Genomic DNA, 22,428 nt, shown 5'->3' on the forward strand with positions numbered 1-22,428 from the left:
GACAGCAGACTTTCCTCAAAATGTTGACTATCACCTGTACTGGTAAACATTTTTTTAACAACATTATGCATGAAACTCTCAACGGCCATTACTTCTATTTCCATTGGTGGAAGACTAATATTCAGGCTTTGCGTTGATCCGACAGCAGGTATTAATAGAGATTTGCAGGGCTTCTTAGTCTGGTACTTACTATTCATGGATGACTTGCACTGTCACAATCAAAGTCATGGTCATTGTCGATAGTAATGCAGACATTTACATGAATGGAGTAAGGCTTGAAAATAAAAGCAGTTCAAAAAAATGGCAAGTTTGGATAGAGTCTGGCACATCTATAACATCAGATTTACCACATGGTATAGTCTGTGCAATATATACCCATCATATATATATATTTGAGAGAGAGAGAGAGGGGAACTATTTATTCATAATCTGTATCTGCCATCTTTTATCCAGCTGCATGTCTGTGTGTTTTTGTTAAAAAGTATCTGCTTGTCAATAATCTCCTTTAATGAAAATTTATTCTATTACTCTACTACTCCATAGCCAACAAACTCAGATAAATATGAATAAAGCTACCATCTGTTTAAAAATATTTCCTCGGTGTACTTTTCTGCAACTATTTTAAAAACAAAGGAGGCTTTATTTTTCAAATACTTTATTACAGTTATTCGAGTGATGTTAAAGAGAAGACAATTTATGCATAGAGAATTAATACAGATAATTTTTTTAGGAATGATTTAGGTTTTAAAAAAGTATCTGCTGCAACTCAAATATGTAGGATGTCGACGAGAGACAGTCTGGAAAGATCAACTGTGGATTTAGGCGCCATCTTATATCAACAAAGGGTAGTCACCCTCTGACAGCTAATGCAACTGCTCTCAGCGGAGACTACAGAAGTTATTATTTGTACTCTCATCGGAAGATTAGTCTGGAATCTCCAAGTATCAGATGCCAAGGTGTTTCCCAGCGACAACTTTTGGAGAGTAAGATTCAGGTTGGAAGGAGATTCTGGTGGAAACACAATGTAAGGGGGGAGTAACCCGCGTTTGTTGAAGAAATCCTCTGCGTTTCGTACACGTGACTGTGAGTCGTATTAATTGCAAATGAAGCTTTGGTTAACTGATTAATCCACAAGCTTTGGGCTCATGAACATTGGAGTAGTGCCTAAGGGCAGATAATAAACGAATTTCTTACATGAGGTTGTCAAGCGTAAAAGGGCAATAATCTGTACTAAGAAGGAGGGCGTCAAATAAAATTGTGATGGGCGATCCGTTAGTGTTTACCTGGCCGATCTGTCATGTAAGGTTATGAGAAGAAGGTGAGTATATAACAAACGATATTTGAAAGGTACGACACTCACTTCTCACCGCTAGAATCACATCAGACCACCTTGGGAAAACCACTCCACATGTAAGTAGTCTTGCAGATTTTTCCATGTCATTCTCACTGTCACCAAGAGCATTCTTCATGTGGAGAAACTCTGCATCTGGTGACAAAGACTTACACTTGTTGACATTTTGTAAGGTGTAAATGTATTTAAAACCACCATGTACGTCTTTATAAACGTGTAGCTTGTAATACCATAGTGGTTAATGTTAACGAAAATGTGATTGGTCTGTCGCATTTATAATCAAATACAATCAGCAGGGCTTCTGCTTACGCAAAAAATTGCGTACAGTACGCATTAAAAGTTCGGAGGACCCCTTCAGTTTTCGTCAATAGGGTCCCATTCAAATTTGGGCGAAGAACAGGGACCCCTTTAAAATCTGAAGAAGGGGTTCCTGGACCCCAAAGAATTTAGCCTTAGCAGAAGCCCTGAATCAGTTTGTAGAATGTAACACAACAGTATGAGCAACATACTATTGTAAACTTTCTTTTTTTTCAAAGCAGTTTTTTTGTGTTCCTTGCTTCTTTTATGTATTCTTTTCCCGTCTTTAAATTTTCGTTTCTTAATTTATTTTCTCTGTTGCCTACTGTCATGTAATAGTGACTAACTTCTACAGTTATACATATGTCTACGTATAAATAAATATATATCTATATATCTATGATAGTTGTTCATCGGAGTTTTGATAGCGCAAAACTATTTATAAAGTGGCAAGGAAGGAAAATGTAATACTGTGCTAATTAGAATACAAAATAAATGAATTAATATCATTGTATTTAAAAAAAGGAAGGTCGATGTTTGTCTTTCTTCATAGCCTCAAAATGAAGTCTGCTGTTGTCCTGATGCTGTGCGCCGTCCTGGCCATCACCTCCGCCAGCTTCTACCCTGGTTACGGCCTCGGTCTTGGTGGATTGGGGGGTCTGGGAGGATTTGGGGGTCTGGGTGGAATTGGAGGTCTAGGTGGATTTGGACTTGGTGGACTAGGCTTTGGCGGTGGACTTGGCCTCGGTAGATTCGGCTTGCTGGGCGGTGGTCTGTACGGAGGCTTCAAGGGCGGCTTGTACTACTGGTGAGTCAGAGCATCTCTACACATCTTTTATCTTAAGTCTGATTATCATCAAAGTCTTAAACAAGCAGCATTGAATTTATATTTTTTGCATTTTCTCATTTTATTGACAGGAACTGTTTTTTTAAGTATCCACGAAGCACTCATTAATTACATAATTGACTATAATATATGAGGAAAGAGTAAAAGCTGGCTGTCATGAACATTTTTTGGTTCTGTTTCAGATTGCGGTACATCTTTCCTTCAAAGTGGTCATAATGTGGTCATTACCGGTGAATCGTTTTCTTGATTTGCACTAATTTCTTCATGAGGAACCAATAAAATGGCGTCAATAATATAACTGTTTGAATTGTAGTTTTATTGTTATGTTTGAATGGCAAGTGACTGAAACAGACAAAGATGAAAAACAATTCTCAGCTCACATTTAAATACATACGACGCTGTTCCTGTAAGAAAATTAAAGAGAGGCTACATGACAAACACCGAAACTGTTTTTAAACTTTATTGGTGCACAGGTCTCTTTAACACTGGAAAATAGCGTTTGTCTGATGACTTTTAAAATTAAAATTAAAAGTAGTTCAAACAAAAATCAAATAACAGGTTTGTCTAAGAGTTAACGGTTTCCCTATGATAAACAGTTTATGTCAATCAGGCTTTTAGCAAAATAAACGAGGATTGATAGAAGCCTCATCTTCCCGACATGAACGGACGTTGAATTCAATTATGAAAACACTAGATACACTGCAGGCAGCAGCATTCAATGTTAGGGACTGCAACTGGTATTGCTGTCATTACAAGGCTACACTACATGCCGTGCACACTAGACCGAGTTATTATTATTTTATTTTATTTATTTATTTATTTTGTTTTTGTTAATGGCTCTTGCTTAACAATTCAAGATGTGTAGTTTGTAGTTTCTATGTATATATATATAATCATAGTGTACTCTCCCTGTTTATTCACGGGATAAGGTTGATAAATAAATATTGAATAATTTTTAACTAATTATATTTATGATAACAATGAAACTTTTTATAGTGCTTTCCAATGATTTGTTCAAAGCGCTTTAAAGAAATGACATACAGACTGAATCGCAAATAATCATGCACTGATATTCGAATATCATAGACACACTAACTTCATACACACAGTAAATTACAAACACACATTATGCAGGCTGAAGGTCAGTACTGACTGTATTATTATTATATTGTTGTTGTTATTGTTGTTTTTGTTTGTATTATTTGTTAACTTAGTATAGCGCCCTAGCCCGGTCCTATGGATAGGCTCATGACTCTTTACAAAAAAAAAATAAATAAATAAAATAAAATAAAAAAATAAAAAAATAGACAGACATGGATGCATGCAACATAACATACTAAATAGCTAACTAGAGAATGCCAGATGAGATTAAAGATATCTAGTAACAAGCTGCTCCACAGTGCGCAAATCATTTGAAAAACTTATCCAGGCTGCCAATGCTTCTGTCCAGCCATACAATGGATCTCACAGGTCTAAGTCTTTATTGTTTGGCCCAGAAAGAGAATAATGGGTGATGTTTGCTCACATCTCATGGTTTCCAGATGAGTCAAGCAACACCATTCTGAACCATTTAAAGTGTGTAAACAAGATACTTGGGGATGCCGGCCATAAGAGATTTACCACAGTTCATCCTCGAAAGCACAAAGGCTCAAATTAGTTTTAGTTGCATCAGTGGTCAGTTAATGACGAATGGTACTGATCTTACTAAGTTCAAGGTAAGAAGTTCTGCACACATGAGAAATACACTAATGAAGAGTCAAGCTCTGATCGAGTATGACACCTAAACACATTCTGTCATGTACATACATGTTGGTGAATTATACAAGTGTACTTTGTATTGCTAGCATCCTTGTTAATAAAAGCTTTTGATGTTGCGGTGCATCCCATGGATGCTAGACATTCTCTCAAATCCTTGGACAGACATCATATGTTCCATTATTGTATTTTAATGCATGCTTGATTCACAATGCTTGGTTTGAATGATCTATCCTTTTCATTGTTAAAATTGCCTATATAAGCGTCAATGCGTGTTGTGAACTTAAATTTGTACATGAAAATATGATCAGATTCTAAGTACAACAAGAGATTGGTGGATGAACAGGAGATAAAACAAAATGCAAGTAAATTAAGATAAAGGGATTGATGCATTGTACAATATTTTCTATAAATATGAACAGGGTTATTTTTTCTTGAGTACAGTCTAGAAATAATGTATTGAGCCTTTGGAAATCATTTTTTTGAAAAAAAAATGCTAGTCAAAATTGATGGTACAGCCGCAGAGTTTTGCTTTCCTAGTATATAGCATCTGAGTTATTTACATTAGTAACATTGTAGATTAGCTTACTACTGTACATACAATTCACATTTTTTGTTGTTTTGTCAGTAGTTTTCTTTGTCCTTATGACCCATGCAAGTATTTAAATCGTATCCCGGTGATCTACCAGATTCCGAGGAGGTGAACTGCAGGTCAGGAACGGACCGCGTGTCCGGGCGTATGTATAGATAAGACCTCGTTATCTTCCAAATTTACAATTCTGTAACTCTCGATTTAACGACCTAATGTCGGGTCGCTTTAAGTAGTTTATATTCATATTCTATTTCATAACCTCTGATTTCATATAAACCTTATTTTTCTTTCTTGAATAATTTTATTCATTGTAAAACTGTCTTGTCGGTTGTGTTTGCACACGCGGGTGAAAGTGGTTACCAGTGCGTACGCATGTGGACGTGCGAATAAGCGGGTGGGTTGGTGTGAGACGGCGAATGTCGGGTGAAGCAAGCCAACAGAGAACTGTCCCTTTCCCCGGTTAGACCCACCCTTCTCCCCGGACTAGTTCTTAACAGTGCTGTAGTAATGTGATGTATCACGTGACTGAATAAAGTTTAAAATAAATATAATTATGGAAGGCTGCAGTTAAAGAAAACATTTGTGACCCGAGTATGACTTTGCCTTGAACTACTGCAGCTGATGTCAAACAGAGGATACTCGGTGAGGGAGCAACTGTCCTCCTCCTGGTGTGGAGACTCGTTCAACTTGAAACAACTTGGTTTTTAGAGCACAAATCGTACTTCGAGTGACGATTGTGTTATTTATTATCTCCGAAATGTTATTAAATTGCTTAAAGTTTATCATGACAATGACTAATTTTGAGGTTAAGACAGAGTGAAAGACGGTTATGCATGTGAAATGAAATGTCGCTGTATCTTTAATATTTAGATTTTAATAAAGATATTGAGCGTGTAAGTATAATACAAACCCTAAAAAATAAAAACTAAATAAAAACTAAACGAAAAGCAACCATCACACAAAAAACCCACATCTTCACACACCCAGCAGATTGTAAATCTCACACATATCCAACACCCGAATTATAAACATCAATTAAAAAAAGAAGACAAAAAGAGCTTTTATCTGTTTATTTTGTATTTAATACGATGAAGCACAGTTTTCTTAAAATTGAAATTTGAATCTGTTCTTCAGAAGAAGCCAGCACCTGATTTTAACTCTCACTAAGGAGAGACAATGGCGATATCTGAAATATAAAATAAATTTTGTTTACACAACATTAAAATTTAAATGATAGATTGACTATTTCAATATCTTTGCAATCAAATTATTTCCATACTCTCCTAAAAAGAAAAGCGAAATTTGACATCAAATCTGAATGTAGAGAATGATGTCATTAATGTTTTTACATTAATATTATCGATTCATTTCCTTTAAAAGGACAAAAACCATAATACAGTAAACAGTAGGATGACTGACATACCTGATGGTTTACAGCCATTTAGTAGTACAGGCCGCCCTTGAAGCCTCCAAGGAAAGGAAAGCCTCCGTACAGACCGCCGCCCAGTAGACCAAACCTACCGAGGCCGAGTCCCAGACCGCCAAAGCCCAGTCCACCCAGTCCACCAAATCCAAGACCGCCGAATCCCAGGCCACCAAAGCCACCCAGACCACCCAGACCCAGACCGCCGAACTTGTACAAGTAAGGGTTAATGATGGCGGAGCTCATGGCCACGACGGCGCACAGCAACAGGAGGACAGCAACCTTCATTGTGAATCTGCATGAGAAATATTTTAACATACACAATAAATAATAACAGCGTAGATGAAACAAACGAAGCAATAAAAAAAAAAAAGAAGAAAAAGATTACATTAAAATTAGGAGTAGTGAGAATTACTGTTCTCAACAATTTGATCGAGAAATGACACTATGGTTACGAACTATATTTCGTTCACATTTTATGGACCAAATATTGACAAAATAATAGCTTTCGCGACCTTACGTAAATTAAAACGTCAAACATCTCTTAATTCTCGGCAAAAACAAACCTTATTTACATGACAAGTGATTATATTAACAATAGTACTTACGAGTTGAAAGCTGATTTTCCCAAGTTGCACGGGGACTTGTTCTTGTGACGAGAGCAGAATGATGTTCCTTCTAACAGCGACCGTTTTTATATGTTGTTCTCCTAACCTCAGGCAGTCGTTAATCGACTGTCCATCATAATTTTACCAGAGGGTATTAAGTACTGACATTAACATTCTACTGTAAACACACCTTTCTTACCTAGAGGGATTATAAAAATACGGGTATGGACATCGAAAGGTACAAGGACCAGTGGCTTTAAAGTCTCACCATCGGCGGTTTTTATAGCCTCGTCCCTGTAGACAGTAGCTAGAGGCGAGGTGGACTGAATTCTTGTTCCAGGAGTTTGAATGTACCTAAAGCATGCTACTATTACTTTATAATAAAGTTCTACCAATTATCTTTGTCACAGCAAAGACAAAAGAAAGAGGGAAGAACTAAGAGAGAAAAGTTGTAAAGGCCTACTTGCCGTGACGGTGACAAATTCAAAATATTTCAAAAAGTTTTTTTATTACTATTAAAGTATACTTTTGAAGATTATTTTTATATTGTACTTATAAGTAGATCTTACTGAACAATTCAACATTTCCTATAAATACAATCACAAAATAGCATTCCTGTTTATTCATTAAACAAGGATACATTATGAAAATCAAATAATGGGAATGAGTAAACATGTAGATAATGGGCAAAATATCATAGATAATAGTATAGATATGTGAGGATGCGCAAATCTGGAGAAGGGAGTAAAAGGCAGAGAAATGAGTGAAAGAGATGAGATGATAAGAAAAAAGAAAAAGAGAGGGAGAAGGTAGAGAAAGTACGCAAATTCTAGAATTAAAAATTGCAGATAATGTGACAAAAAGCTCAAATTTCGTAAACTTAACTTTTATTGTGTTCTTTAGAATAAACCAATGTCTGATTTTAACATTCACAGAGATGACACGATCGTCATATTTGAGATAGAAAAAAAGTAAAAATTAGAGCTGTTATATACATAAAGCTTAAAAATAATTGACTGAATACATGTTAACAAAGTGTAGAAAGTTGAGAAGTAAAAAAAAAAAAATCGCTAAGCCCTTATCACAGTTAGACGATTTTCTATAAAAAAAAAAATCAAAAAAAAAAAAATCAGAGAAACATTTCCGAGGTATCTTAAAATACATTTTTCGAGATTTATTTGTATTTTTTTATAAATGAATCTTACTGAACAGTTTAAGATGCTTGCTTTATATATATTTAACTACAGAATTTCAATGTAACATCTCTGTTTTATGTCAGGCATTCAGCTGAGGGGCGTATGAGAGTATTGATGGTAAAAGTGGAAAACGTGGAAGTCAAGATAAACATTGGGCAAGGGGAACTCTAGTGAAGACAAAGAAACGCTGGATATGGAACTACATCACAGAATCAGAAATTGTGCAGTTTGTGATCTGCTCAACACAAAGTTGACACATTTCATGGGTATCATAAATATTTATTTAAAATATCCCCTGTACCTTATCAAGGGTTTTTGAAAAGATAGTTGTTATTTTTAATACCTTTAGAGGCTAGAAATGCCCATATAAAATAATGATTTGGCTCACATAAAGTTTATAGATTTCATGCCACAGGGGTAAATGGAGTATATACATGTTATTATTTTGTATGTTTGGATGCTGTACCGTATGCGACGAATGATAGAGAATTTGCTTTTTTGTGATTGCTGGGGTGTGATTGTTCATAATTAATTGTTTCCATTAAAAACTCATCTTAAATTTCAAAATCTGAAAAATAATCTGATGAAAGTATCAGACCAGCACAGGTGTGTATTACAGTTCTAAAAGCTGTACTTCTCAGTTGAGGCCATTTATATATTCATCTTCCTCTCACGACCTCAGCTGACCTTTGCCCCTAGCGATCTGAGACGGATCGTCTGTCACATATTAATTTATGCTCGGTGATAATCAGAGCAGGTTATCGTCCAATTAACGACCTGTAACCGCTTGACAAGATTAATAATCAATGTAAAACATTCTTTTAACGCCGCGCCTCAGGCAGGATTTTACTCCTTTCTGACCTAGAAAGTGTGAAGTAAAAAGTTGAACTTCTTTTCAATGTTCTTTTGCAATATGAGTCAGATACTATATTTTTCTATAGGTACCATAATCTTAAACAAGTCAGCTGCAATAATCACAGAATAAAACTCTTTTCAATTATTATTGGAAATATTTTTTTCAACTGGAAGTATCTCTATGTAAAAAAGGCCTAAAAATTGGAGTTCGAATTTCACAAACTTTTAATTTTACAAACTTTTAATTACATTGTAGCAGTATTTTTAAAAAGAAATATTTCGATCATTTTATTGAAAGATTAGACCAGTACACCTGTTATCGTTATCCAGTCCATCTCTTCAACTCTCGATCTTTTCAGTTCTTGCTTTCTTTCTCTCTCACTTTAAATCTTCCTTTAAAAGCCGCCGACGGCACACCTGGCTTAACGACCGTGTCCTGTAAGATATTACTTCTGCCTTTTTATTATACCTTTAGGCGCAACAGGGAGTCAATAAATCAGAATGTCAATGTTAATTCGCAAAATCAGTGTGCGAAAATATGACATGTAATCAATCAATGGCTGCTGAGTTGTTCTGAGGTCAGAAGGATAAGCGAGTATAAAAGGGCCGATGTCTGAGGGACAGCAAGCAATTCTCGAAGACGTCTCCTTGCGGCTTTGGAAAATCAGCGCTCTTCCTGTAAGTAAATATAACTCTTATTTAAAAAAATCATTTAATATAAATCAGTAAGTCAGTCAGTTATTTTTGATAATTTGACTTACTCGACATAGCCAAACATGCTTAGTTCAATCTTATAAGAAATGGCAGTGAAATACTTTTTTCCGTATGCTTGCTATCTAAAAATAACTTTGTTACAGTTTCGTTTCTACCTTTATGAGAATCAAATGATATTATTTAAATGCTTTTGTTGTTTTATCTTTTATTGCATTATTCTCACCCTTCCAATATTTTTTTTTCTTTCGCTTGTTTTATTTATAAATGGCTGACCATTTCTCACAGATTCAGAATGAAGGCTGTTGTCCTCCTGCTGGTGTGCGCCATCGTGGCCATGAGTTCTGCCAGCTTCCTCTATAATCCACTCCTGTACAAGTTCGGAGGTTTGGGATACGGAGGTCTTGGGTTTGGTGGACTGGGCTTTGGTGGTCTGGGATTCGGAGGTTTGGGATTTGGAGGCCTTGGACTTGGCTTGGGAAGATTTGGTCTCCTGGGTGGTCTGTACGGAGGTTTCCCGTACAAGTACGGTCTATACTACTGAATGGCTGTAAAGCAACAGGTAAGTCACATGATTGTCTGTTTACATGTGCGCACACTTAAAGCATCATCTTTTTAATAACCTTGCTAGGCTAATGTCTGACGGATTTGTGTACCTACATTTCTGCGTCTGCGAGGTTTTAAACATATCAACTCAATAGCATGAAGTTAAAATTATCGATAACATTCCTTTCTTTGCGAAGATCTATTATAATATTGTATAGTTTTCTTGTAGCTTTTGTCAAGGCAGTGAGTTAACATTTAAAAATTTTGCTTTTTGTGTGTCCAGTGATCATTTACACTCCTACTATTTGTTGTAACAGCGATGTATTTCTTTTCTTTTTCAGGTGTGACTATTGTATCTTCGTGATTGTAAACATCGGTCAGTTTTCGATGGTGAAAAACTAAGTAAAGTCGAAATTGCAAAATAATCTAAGACTGATGCTTATCTATATTAATTCTCATTTGTGTACTTTTCCTCTTTTCCTCTCACAAACTTTCTGTCTTGTTTCCATATCTTTCCAACTGTATGTGTATATTCGTGTATGTGTGTGTGTGTAAGCGAGAGTAAGTGAGCATTATTAAGCAGTTGAGTTCTAAGTTGTTTCTCGTTACGTCGTCTGCACAAAGGGAAAGATGACAACATGCAGACCAAAGAACATGAAGACAAACAAACAAACAAACAAACAAACAAACAAACAAACAAATAAATAAACAAACAAACAAAAAAACAAGGCATAACAATAGAAATCAGACGGGGTAAAAGCCAGAAAAAAAGACAGCTAAGATGCAAACTCACTGAAGGGATTAAGAAAGGGAAGAGAGAAAGATCGGGATAAAAGGATATCATACCTCTTTGGTTTTTTTTTCTACAAAGTACCTATGATTCATGTACTTTATGCACGCCACTCACTTGCTGTGGCACCTCTATCACTTGCCTAATTTAGTTGTTCGTACCTTCATTGGTACCTGTAGTCAGGGGAAGCAAATAGGGGAAGTAGCTGATAAAGCTCCACCACTTACACCGTTCTTTGAAAAAGTACAGAATCTATGGCTGAGAAAAGTAAGGCAGCAAAATAAGCAATGAGCACTCTAGTCAAAGATATAACTTTGAAATAATTAAGAAATAATTTAGAAACGTTTGAGAAAAAAAAAACAGAATTTTTTTTTAATTGAGGGCTTTATATACTACGGTAGGGGCCGGACTTTGCCCAGTCGCTCTCGGAACGATTATTATTGTTTCACGAAAACTATAAAGGGAGCTAACCCACACAAATCATACAATGCATTGTAGCATTTGTCTCTCTTAGACCGTAGTTCTGGCAATCTCCGGAGGCCTTTTACGTCATCAATGACATAGTAGGCTAAGCAAATAACAAAAACAATCAACAATAAACCACTACAAATATTAACATTCAATCGTTTCAATTTGTGAAATAATTATGAAATAATAAAGGAAGAATGGCGTAATAATTGCAAAATAATCGAGAAATAAAGCATAAATGTTACAGAAGTACATGTAGAGTATCCAAACGACTTTAAATAAATTCACCGAAAACAATAGTATAGGGGAGCTAACTCTTACAAATCCTGCAATGCATTGTAGCGTTTGTCTCTCTTAGACCGTAATCCTCGAAATCGATTTCCCGAGAACTCTTGAATCAACAATTACAGAGTAAGTAATAATAACACAAACACAATCAGCAATAAGTACCTTAGCGTCAATTAATTTCAATGTTTCTTGTAGTTTTGATGCGAAAGCTCAGTATTAATGATGGTCTCGTTCAAGTCAGTAGAGGGCTGTACAAAAGCTATAGTGCGCAAAGTGCCTCCTTAATAGGCGCCTTATAAATACTGGTAATTACTACCATTGACACCCTCAGAGATACGAAAGAAAACAATACAGATGAGACTTTATTTTGGAATAATTACTTAATCTTCACAGTAAACTAATTTTACTAGACAAATGCATCTTCAACGTGTTTCTTTCAATTTTCTTTCTACATCATCTTGATCATGTACTGAATAATGCAGGTAAATGGTTCATCTGAGAACACAGGGGTACTGTTACTGAAAGAATCTACTATTAACATGGATTTTTCTCGTTCTTATTCTCATTACAATTTATTTCAGTTGTCGTTTTCTTTGCATTGTCTCTCTCTTTCACTTTCACCCCGCCACAAACAAACCGGTCCTACTTACTAGTCTCTCTCACAGACACACAGTCCTTTACTTTGGGAAACATTCCTTGACTTCGAAAGAGATATCATTAAGCACACTTTTTAGTCACACACGTATGTTCTATCATGTATGACACAAAATATTATAGTGCAATCGTAAAATAAAAACATTGCAGATCAAGTCAATGAATATTTATTAATGAATGAATGGAAAAAAAATCAAAGATATGTTTGATTTTTGTCACCTTAAATTTCACAAAAATAAATGTCATAGTAAATTTGTAGAATATCTTATTGGTTTCAGATAATTTTCTCAATTGTTTTATCTCAATCCTTGCACTCAGAACAGTTAGGAGTGTCCCAACCCTTTTCATAACTGTCAAAATTGTTATAATGACCGATGTGTCACTTCCAATATTCATGTATTTCTTGACAAGTGCATTGAGATTCGATGGGAAAGATACATATTGTCAGTGATAAAACATTTAAAGACTTTAATTTTTTTGAAATAAAAAAACAAACCTTTGATATTTTGTAAAGAGTTTGCATACGCGGATTCAGGGAAGTGAACTTAGCAATAAGGTACCATTAACATCAACCTGTGACAACAATTAAAGAAATTAACAGGGTTATTTTTTTTGAGAACAGTCTAGAAATAATGTATTGAGACTTTGGAAGTCATATTTTTAAAAAAAAAAAAGCTAGTGAAGATTGATGCTACAACCGCAGAGTTTTGCTTTCCTAGTATATAGCATCTGAGTTTTTACATTAGTAACATTGTAGATTAGCTTACTACTGTACATACAATTCACATTTTGTTTTTCGGCCAGTAGTTTTATTTGTCCTTATGACCCATGCGAGTATTTAAATCGTATCCCGGTGATCTACCAGATTCCGAGGTGGTGAACTGCAGGTCAGGAACGGACCGCGTGTCCGGGCGTATGTATAGATAAGACCTCGTTATCTTCCAAACTTACGATTCTATAACTCTCGATTTACTGACATAATGCCGGATCGCTTTTAGTAGTTTATACGCATATTCTGTTTCATAAACTCTGATTTCATATTAACCTTATTTTTCTTTCTTGAATAATTTTATTCATTGTAAAACTGTCTTGTCGGTTGTGTTTGCACACGCGGGTGAACAGTGGTTACCAGTGCGTACGCGTGTGGACGTGAAAATAAGCGGGTGGTTGGTGTGAGACGGCGAATGTCGGGTGAAGCAAGCCAGCAGAGAACTGTCCCTTTCCCCAGTTAGACACACCCTTCTCCCGAACCAGTTCTTAACAGTGCTGTTGTAATATGATGTATCACGTGGCAAAGTGAAGGTTTGAAATAAATATAATTATGGAAGGCTGCAGTTCAAGAAAACATTTGTGACCCGAGTATGACTTTGCCGTGTACTACTGCAGCTGAATGTCAAACAGAGGATACTCGGTGAGGGAGCAACTATCCTCCTCCTGGTGTGGAGACTCTTCCACTTGTTGAAACAGCTTGGTTGATAGCAAACAAATCGTACTTCGAGTGACTATCGTGTCATTTATTATCTCCGAAATGTTATTAAATTGCTTCAAGTTTATCATGACAATGACTTATTTTGAGGTTAAGACAGAGTTAAAGACGGTGTTGCATGCGAAATGAAATATCGCTGTACCTTTAATATTTAGATTTTATGAAGATGTTTAGAATGTAAGTACAAAATAAAAAATAATAATAGAAACTAAACGAAAAGCAACCATCACACAAAAATTCCCACATCTACACACACCCAGCAAATTGTAAATCTCACACATAGGCGACACCCGAATTATAAACATTAATTGAAAAAAGTAGAAGTCAGAAAGAGCTTTTATCTGTTTATTTTGTATTTAATACGATGAAGCACAGTTTTCTTAAAATTGAAATTTGACTCTGTTCTTCAGAAGAATCCAGCACCTGATTTTAACTCTCACTAAGGAGAGACAATGGCGATATCTGAAATATAAAATAAATTTTGGTTTAACAACATTAAAATTTAAATGATAGATTCACTATTTCAATACCTTTGCAATCAAATTATTTCCATACTCTCCTAAAAAGAAAAGCGAAATTTGACATCAAATCTGAATGTAGAGAATGATGTCATTAATATTTTTACATTAATATTATTGATTCATTTCCTTTAAATGGAAACATAATACAGATATTCTATGGACCACAAAACCATTCAGTGAAATTCTCAGATGATCCGTGAACTTCTTTAGTGTAAACTATAGGGATGACTGCCATACCTGATGGTTTACAGCCATTTAGTAGTACAGGCCGCCCTTGAAGCCTCCAAGGAAAGGAAAGCCTCCGTACAGACCGCCGCCCAGTAGACCAAACCTACCGAGGCCGAGTCCCAGACCGCCAAAGCCCAGTCCACCAAATCCAAGACCGCCGAATCCCAGGCCACCCAGTCCTAACCCAGGCCACCCAGGCCACCCAGACCCAGACCGCCGTACTTGTATATGTAAGGGTTAATGATGGCGGAGCTCATGGCCAGGACGGCGCACAGCAACAGGAGGACAGCAACCTTCATTGTGAATCTGCGTGAGAAATATTTACGCAAACACAAAAAATCAATAACAGTGTAAATGTGACAAAGCAAAGCAATAAAAAGAAATTTAAAAAAATTCGTTAATATTAAGAGTGGTGAGAATCAATGTCTTCAACAGTTTGAACAAGAAATAACTTGAGGTTAGCAACTATTTCGCTCAGATTTTGTGACAAAATATGAACAAAATATTAGCTTTCGAGACCTTAAGAAAATCAAAAAGTAAAACATTTCTTAAATTCTCGGTAAAGAAGGTGATATACATGGCAAGTGATTATATTGACAATAGTACTTACGAGTTGAAAGCTGGTTTTCCCAAGTTGCACGGGGACTTGTTCTTGTGACGAGAGCAGAATGATGTTCCTTCTAACAGCGACCGTTTTTATATGTTGTTCTCCTAACCTCAGGCAGTCATTAACTGACTGTCCATCATAATTTTACCAGTAGGTATTAAGTACTGACATTAACATTCAACTTTAAACACACCTTTCTTACCTAGAGGGATTATAAAAACACGGGTATGGACATCTAAAGGTACAAGGACCAGTGTCTTTAAAGTCTCACCATCGGCGGTTTTTATAGCCTCGTCCCAGTAGCTAGAGGGGAGGTGGACTGAATTCTTGTTCCAGGAGCTTGTTGAAGGCTACTAGAAGTAGTGTCTAAAGTAGTAGACGACTTGAAAGAGTAAAACGAAACAAACCACGGTACGAATAAAGAGAGGAAGATAGTGAAAGTTCTAATTTGTCGCTGAGAATATATAGATGCTCACAATGTGTGTGTGTGGGAGGGAGAGAGAGAAATGGAACTATTTATTCATAATCTGTATTTGCAATCTCTTATCCATCTGTATGTCTGTGCGCTCGTGTTACAAAAAATGTGTCCGTTCGTCATTGATCTCATCTCTCTATTGTCACTACAACATCTTGAATATGAATACAGCTACCATTCGTCTAAAACAATCGACGTCTTTTTTATTAAAGGAGGCTTTATTTTTTCCCAATACTTTATTACAATCGATATTATCGAATGCTTTACTATACAGTACTGCATGAATAAGGCAAATGAATTTCATATCTATCACGTTTTGACTCCTACCCTATACCAACATTAGATGTTACAGCTTTGATAATAGAGCAACAGTCAGGTGTATGTCTACCAGTCGGTGGAGCTGTGACGTCACTGGGCATCTCTCGTCTGCTTACCTACTTCTGACACTAATTTTAACCGATGAAGAATAAAAAAAAAATAAAATAAAAACAAACAAACAAACAAACAAACAAACAAACAAACAAACAAACAAACAAACAAACAAACAAACAACCCACTGTAAAATACTCTAATCATTCGGTTCATTAAAGGCAGTTTATTAACGACACACACCAAACTCTCTGTAAACGCTGCATTGTATTCGAATCTCACTCCCTTCTGCTGAAAACTAATATACCTAAATCACGCTACTATTACTTTATAATAAAGTTCTACCCATTATTTTTGTCACAGCAAAGACAAAAGAAAGAGGGAAGAAATAAGAGAGAAAAGTTGCAAAGGCCTTAATTGCTGTCACGATGACAAATTGAAAATATTTCAAAGAATTTTTTTTCTGAATGCTATTTAAGTATACTTTTCAAGATAATTTTTATATTGTACTTATAAGTAGATCGTACTGAAAAATTCAACATTTCCTATAAATACAATCACAATATAGCATTCCTGTTTATTCATTAAACAAAAATACATCATGAAAATCAAATAACGGGAAATGAGTAAACATGTAGATAATGGGGAAAATATCATAGATATATCTGAATTGTAAACCTGTAGTGTGACTACATTTATTTTGTATTAAATCAAGTAAATAGTAAAATCTGTAATAGGACTTTCGTGCTGTAACTTACTAAAATCGTGTTTGATTCATAGTATTTTCATGAATTACTAAACCCACAGCAGATATGTGAGGATGCGCAAATCTGAGAAGGGAGTAAAAGGCAGAGAAATGAGTGAAAGAGATGAGATGATAAGAAAGAAGAAAGAGGGAAAAAGGTAGAGAAAGTACGCAAATTCAAGAATTAAAAATTGTAGATAATCTGACAAAAAGCTCAAATTTCGTAAACTTAACTTTTGTTGTTTTCTTTAGAATAAACCAATGCATGATTTTAACACTCACAGAGATGACACGATCGTTATATCTGAGATAGCAAAAAGTAAAAATTAAAGCTGTTATATACATAAAGCTTAAAAGATAATTGACTGAATGCATTTAACAAGAGTGTAGAAAGTTGAAAACTAAGAAAAATCGCTGAGCCCTTATCACTATTAGACGATCTTCTAAAAAAAAAAAAATTTCCGATGTCTCTTAAAATATATTTTTAAAGATTTATTTGTATTTTTGTTTATAAATGAGTCTAACTGAACAGTTTAAGATGCTTACTTTATATATATTTAACTATAGAATTTCAATGTAAAATCTCTGTTTTATGTCAGATATTCAGCTGAGGTGCGTATGAGAGTATTGATGGTAAAAGCGAAAAACGTGAAGATAAACATTAGGCAAGGGGAGCTCTAGTGGAAGACAAAGAAATGCTAGATATGGAACTATATCCATAATCAGAGGCTGTGCACTTTGTGATCTGCTCAACACAAAGTTGACACATTTCATGGGTATCGTAAATATTTATTTCAAATATTCCCTGTACCTTCATCAAGGGTTTTTGAAAGGACAGTTGTTATTTTTGAATACCTTTGCATCGAGGCCTGAAACTACCCATATAAAATAACGATTTGGTTCACATACAGTTTAGAGATTTCATGCCACAGGGGTAAATGGAGTATATATATGTTAATATTTTGTATGTTTGGATGTTGTACTGTATGCGACGAATGATAGAGAATTTGCTTTCTTGTGCTTGCTGGGGAATGTGATTGTTCATAATTAATTGTTTCCATTAAAAAGCTCGACTTAAATTTCAAAATCTGAAAAATAATCTGATGAAAGTATCAGACGGGCACAGGTGTGTATAACAGTTCAGGGGATAGTTCTAAAATCTTTACTTCTCATGTCCGGCCATTTATATACTCATCTTCCTCTCACGACCTCAGCTGACCTTTGCCCCTAGCGATCTGAGACGATTGATCGTCTGTCACATATTAATTTCTACTCGGTGATAATCAGAGCAGGTTATCGTGCAATTAACGACTTCTGTAACCGCTTGACAAGATTAATAATCAATGTAAAACATCCTTTTAACGCCGCGCCTCAGGCAAGATTTTACTCCTTTCTGACATAGAAAGTGTAAAGTAAAAAGTTGAGCTTCTTTTCACGGTTCTTTTGCAATATGAGTCAGATACTAGATTTTTTTAAAGTAGCTATAATTTTCGACTCGTCAATTACAATAATCACAGAATAAAACTCTGTTCAATTATTATTAGAAATATTTTTTACAACTATAAATATCTCTAGGTTAAAAAAAGACCTTAAAATTGGAGTTAGAATAATAAACTTTTAATTTCACTAACTTTTAATTACATTATCAGTAACAGTGTGAAAGATCTTGTACAGATAATAAACACATTAGCAACCAAACGCGCTTACGTTTTTTCCCTTAATAAAGCGTCTGCACGAACATACACACATACACACACGCATTCACGCATGCTTTCAGTGTTAAGCGTCATTTTTAAAAAAAGAAATATTTCGATCATTTTATTGAAAGATTAAGACCGGTTACACCTGTTATCGTTATCCAACCCATCTCTTTAACTCTCGATCTTTCTTTCTTGCTTTCTCTCTCACTTTAAATCTCCCTTTAAGAGCCGCCGATGGCACAACTGGCTTAACGACCGTGTCCTGTAAGATATTGTATCTGTCTTTTTATTATACCTTTAGGCGCAACAGGGAGTCAATAAATCAGAATGTTAATGCTAATTCGCAAAATCAGAGTGCGAAACTATGACACGTAATCAGTCAATGGCTGTTGAGTTGCTTTGAGGTCAAACGAATAAACGAGTATAAATAAAGGGCAGCAGTCTGAGGGACAGCAATTCTCGAAGACGTCTCCTTGCGGCTTTGGAAAATCAGCGCTCTATCTGTAAGTACAGATAACTTATACTTAAAAAAAATCAGTAAGTCAGTCAGTTATTTTTGATAATTTGACTTACTCGACGTAGCCAAACATGCTTAGTTCAATCTTAAAATAAATGGGAGTGAAATACCTTTTTCCGTATGCTTGCTATCTAAAATAACTTTGTTGCAGTTTGGTATCTACCTTTATGAGAATCAAAAGATATTATTTAAATGCTTTTGTTGTTTTATCTTTTATTGCAATATTCTCCCCCTTCCAAATTTTTTTATTTCTCTTTCTTACAATGCGTGTTTTATTTATAATTTTTAATTTTCTCAAATGGCTGACCATTTCTCACAGATTCAGAAATGAAAGCTGTTGTCCTCCTGCTGGTGTGCGCCATCGTGCCATGGTTCTGCCAGTTTCCTCTATAATCCATCCTGTACAAGTTCGGAGTTTGGGATACGGGGGATTGCGGTCTTGGGTTGGTGGACTGGGCTTTGGTGGTCTGGGATTCGGAGTCTGGATTCGGAGGCCTTGGACTTGGCTTGGGAAAATTTGGTCTCCTGGGTGGTCTGTATGGAGGCTTCCCATACAAGTACGGTCTATACTACTAAATGGCTGTAAAGAAACAGGTAAGTCAGATGATTGTCCTGTTTACATGTCGCACACTTAAGGCAGCCTTTGGATCATCTCGTACAGTCTTTTGAATAACCTTGTAAGGCTAATGTCTGTCTGATTTGTGTACCCACATTTCTGCGTCTGCGAGGTTTTAAACATATCCACTCAATAACATGAAGTTAAAATTATTGATAACATTCCTTTCTTGCGAGACGTATTATAGAATACAGTCAAATCTCCCTAACTATGCCAGCCCAGTACCGGACCGAGCAGAAAGTGGCTGAGCTACCGCAGGCTTCGTTAAGAAATGGCTTTATTTTCTCAAGTTACCCCGTCAGTCCTATAAGTCTCTCAGAATCGTCGGCTGGCGCTAGCTCTGTCTCTCTCCTCTCATTCTCCCCTCACCTCTTCACGCTCCACCCCTCCAAACCACATTGCTTCGCCGCGCACGGTCTGATTGGGGCATCCTGATGTCGGGTCCTAGTTCGACCCCTACAGTCCTGTTCCCTCCGTCATGTGTGGATGGTCACTGGTCCGGCCATTGTGACCACCTGTCCCGCAGGCATTTGTGGTGCCAGCCTCACATTCCTCCCTGTGTGTCGTGCTATGTTCCATCCACCTAACTTGCGATTCCCACACTTACCATACACATTATTGTAATCGAGCACTGCGCGGAATTTCACAACTTTGTGTCTTTTAACAATCACAGCAAAATGGTGGCATAGTAGCTGAGATTTAGTGGTGGCATAGTAAATTTTTTTACATTTAATTTATACAGTCGGGACCGAGCAAAGAGTGCATATACCGAAAGTGCATTAGTAGCGAGATATTGACTGTAATAGTGTAAGTCTTTCTTTAGCTTTGTCAAGGCCAGAGCAGTGAGTTAACATTTTAAACATTTGCTGGTTTTTTTGCGTCCAGTGATCATTTACGATCCTACTATTTGTTATAAAAACAATGCATTTTTCTTTTTCAGGTGTGACTACTGTATCTTCATGATTGTAAACATCGGTCAGTTTTCGATGGTGAAAACCTAAGTAAAGTCGAAATTGTAAAATAATCTAAGACTGATGCTTATCTATTAATTCTCATTTATGTGCTTTTCCTCTTTTCCCCTCACTAACTTTCTTTCTTGTTTTCGACTGTATGTGTATATTAGTGTATGTGTGTGTATGTGTAAGCGAGAGTAAGTGAGTATTATTAATCACTTGAGTCCAAAGTTAATTGTTTCTCGTTACGTCGTCTGCACAAAGGGAAAGATGACAAAATGCAGACCGAAGAACACGAAGGCAAGCAAGCAAGCAAGCAACCAAACAAACAAACAAACAAACAAACAAACAAACAAACAAACAAACAAGGGCCTAACAATAGAAACCAGACGGGTGAAAGCCAGAAAAAAGACAGCTAGGATGCAAACTCACTGAAGGGATTAAGTGAGGAAGAGAGAAAGATCGGGATAAAAGGATATTATGCCTCTTTGTTGTTTTTTTTCTACAATGTACCTACGATTCACGTGCTTTATGCACACCACTCACGCGCCGTCGCACCTCTATCACTTGCTTAATTTAGTCGTGCGTCCGTTTATTGGTACCGGTCGTCAGGGGAAGCAAATAGAATCAGCAGCTGACAAGGTCCACCACTTACATCGTTCTTTGAAAAAGTACAGAATCTATGGCTGAGGAAAATTATTCAGCAAAATAAGCAATGAGCACTCTCGTCAAAGATATAATTTTGAAATAATTCAGAAATAATTCAGAAACGGTGAGAAAAAAAAAACAACAACAAAAAACGAGAGAATTTTTTTTTAAAATTGAGGGCTTTAATACCTTCCTCTACCAGGTAAAGTCGCGGAACGATTATTATTATCAATATTATTATTTCTTCACTAAAACTATAAAGGGAGCTGACCCGTACAAATCGTACAACGCATTGTAGAATTTTCCTCCCTTAGACCGCTATTCTAGCAGTCCCCTGAGGCCTTTTACGTCAACAATGACATAGTAGGCTATACAAATAACACCAAAAACAATCAACAATAAACAACTACAAATATTAACATCAATCGTTTCAATATGTGAAATAATTATGAAATAATAAAGAAAGAAGGGTATAATAATTGCAAAATAATTGAGAAATAAAGGATAAAATGTTACAGAAGTAGAGTATCCGAACGACTTTTAACTAAAAAATAAATTCACCGAAAACAAAGGTATAGGGGAGCTAACTCTTACAAACCCTGAAATGCATTGTAGCGCTTGTCTCTCTTAGACCGCAAACTCGAAATCGATTTCCCGAGAACTCTTGCGTCAACAATTACGGAGTAGATAAGTAATAACACACACACACAAATAAAAAAATAAATAAAAAAATGTCAATATTATAAAGAACTTAGCGTCAATTAATTATTCAATGTTTCTTGCAGTTTTGATGCGAGAAAGCTACATCATTAATGAGTCCTCGTTCCAAGTCATTAGAGGGCTGTACAAAGCTGCAGGCGCGCAAAATGCCCCTATTAACTAGGCACCTTATATTTAATTTACTGGTTTAATATTGGTCTACCATTGACTCCTCAAGGCTACGAAAGGAAACGATACAGATGTAAACTATTAGTATTGGAATAATTACTTAAAATCACATCCTTTACTTTGGAGAACCTTGCTTGACTTCTAAATTAATAAGATACCAGTTAGAACGCAAGTCTACACTTTGTCAGTATACACAACAAGATTATGTGCTATCACGTATGACACAAAAAATATTAAAGTGCTCGTCGTAAACAAATAAAATGAAATCATTCCAGATTTCACGGTCACGAATGA

General features: G+C 35.9%; 1 protein-coding gene and 3 long non-coding RNA genes across 5 annotated transcripts; 2 read left to right on the forward strand and 2 right to left on the reverse strand.

Annotated features, from left to right (window-relative positions):
* Positions 1-1,276: 1,276 nt before the first annotated feature.
* Positions 1,277-2,793, forward strand: LOC112553304. Its single transcript, XR_003097029.1, has 3 exons — positions 1,277-1,410; positions 2,202-2,456; positions 2,678-2,793. It is a non-coding gene; the product is annotated as an uncharacterized LOC112553304 (long non-coding RNA).
* A 3,104-nt stretch (positions 2,794-5,897) lies between these two features.
* LOC112553301 lies at positions 5,898-7,031 on the reverse strand. Its single transcript, XR_003097026.1, has 3 exons — positions 6,874-7,031; positions 6,266-6,560; positions 5,898-6,028 (listed from the first exon to the last, which is right to left on the reverse strand). It is a non-coding gene; the product is annotated as an uncharacterized LOC112553301 (long non-coding RNA).
* A 2,432-nt stretch (positions 7,032-9,463) lies between these two features.
* On the forward strand, positions 9,464-20,669 carry LOC112553370 (chorion class B protein L11-like). Of its 2 annotated transcripts, XM_025220541.1 has the most exons (4): positions 9,464-9,602; positions 9,924-10,063; positions 19,477-19,623; positions 20,586-20,669. In XM_025220541.1, exons 2-4 carry the CDS (start codon positions 9,931-9,933, stop codon positions 20,606-20,608), a joined length of 303 nt encoding a protein of 100 aa, XP_025076326.1. In that variant the 5' UTR covers positions 9,464-9,602; positions 9,924-9,930; the 3' UTR covers positions 20,609-20,669. The 2 variants fall into 2 exon arrangements, 1 of the variants encoding a protein (XP_025076326.1); XR_003097036.1 differs by lacking the exons at positions 19,477-19,623; positions 20,586-20,669 and adding an exon at positions 10,523-10,606 and having other exon boundaries at positions 9,924-10,197.
* LOC112553372 lies at positions 14,199-15,372 on the reverse strand. Its single transcript, XR_003097037.1, has 3 exons — positions 15,227-15,372; positions 14,626-14,922; positions 14,199-14,329 (listed from the first exon to the last, which is right to left on the reverse strand). It is a non-coding gene; the product is annotated as an uncharacterized LOC112553372 (long non-coding RNA).
* Positions 20,670-22,428: the final 1,759 nt, after the last annotated feature.

The sequence above is a fragment of the Pomacea canaliculata genome, linkage group LG12 (assembly GCF_003073045.1).
Source record: "Pomacea canaliculata isolate SZHN2017 linkage group LG12, ASM307304v1, whole genome shotgun sequence".
NCBI lineage: Eukaryota > Metazoa > Mollusca > Gastropoda > Architaenioglossa > Ampullariidae > Pomacea > Pomacea canaliculata.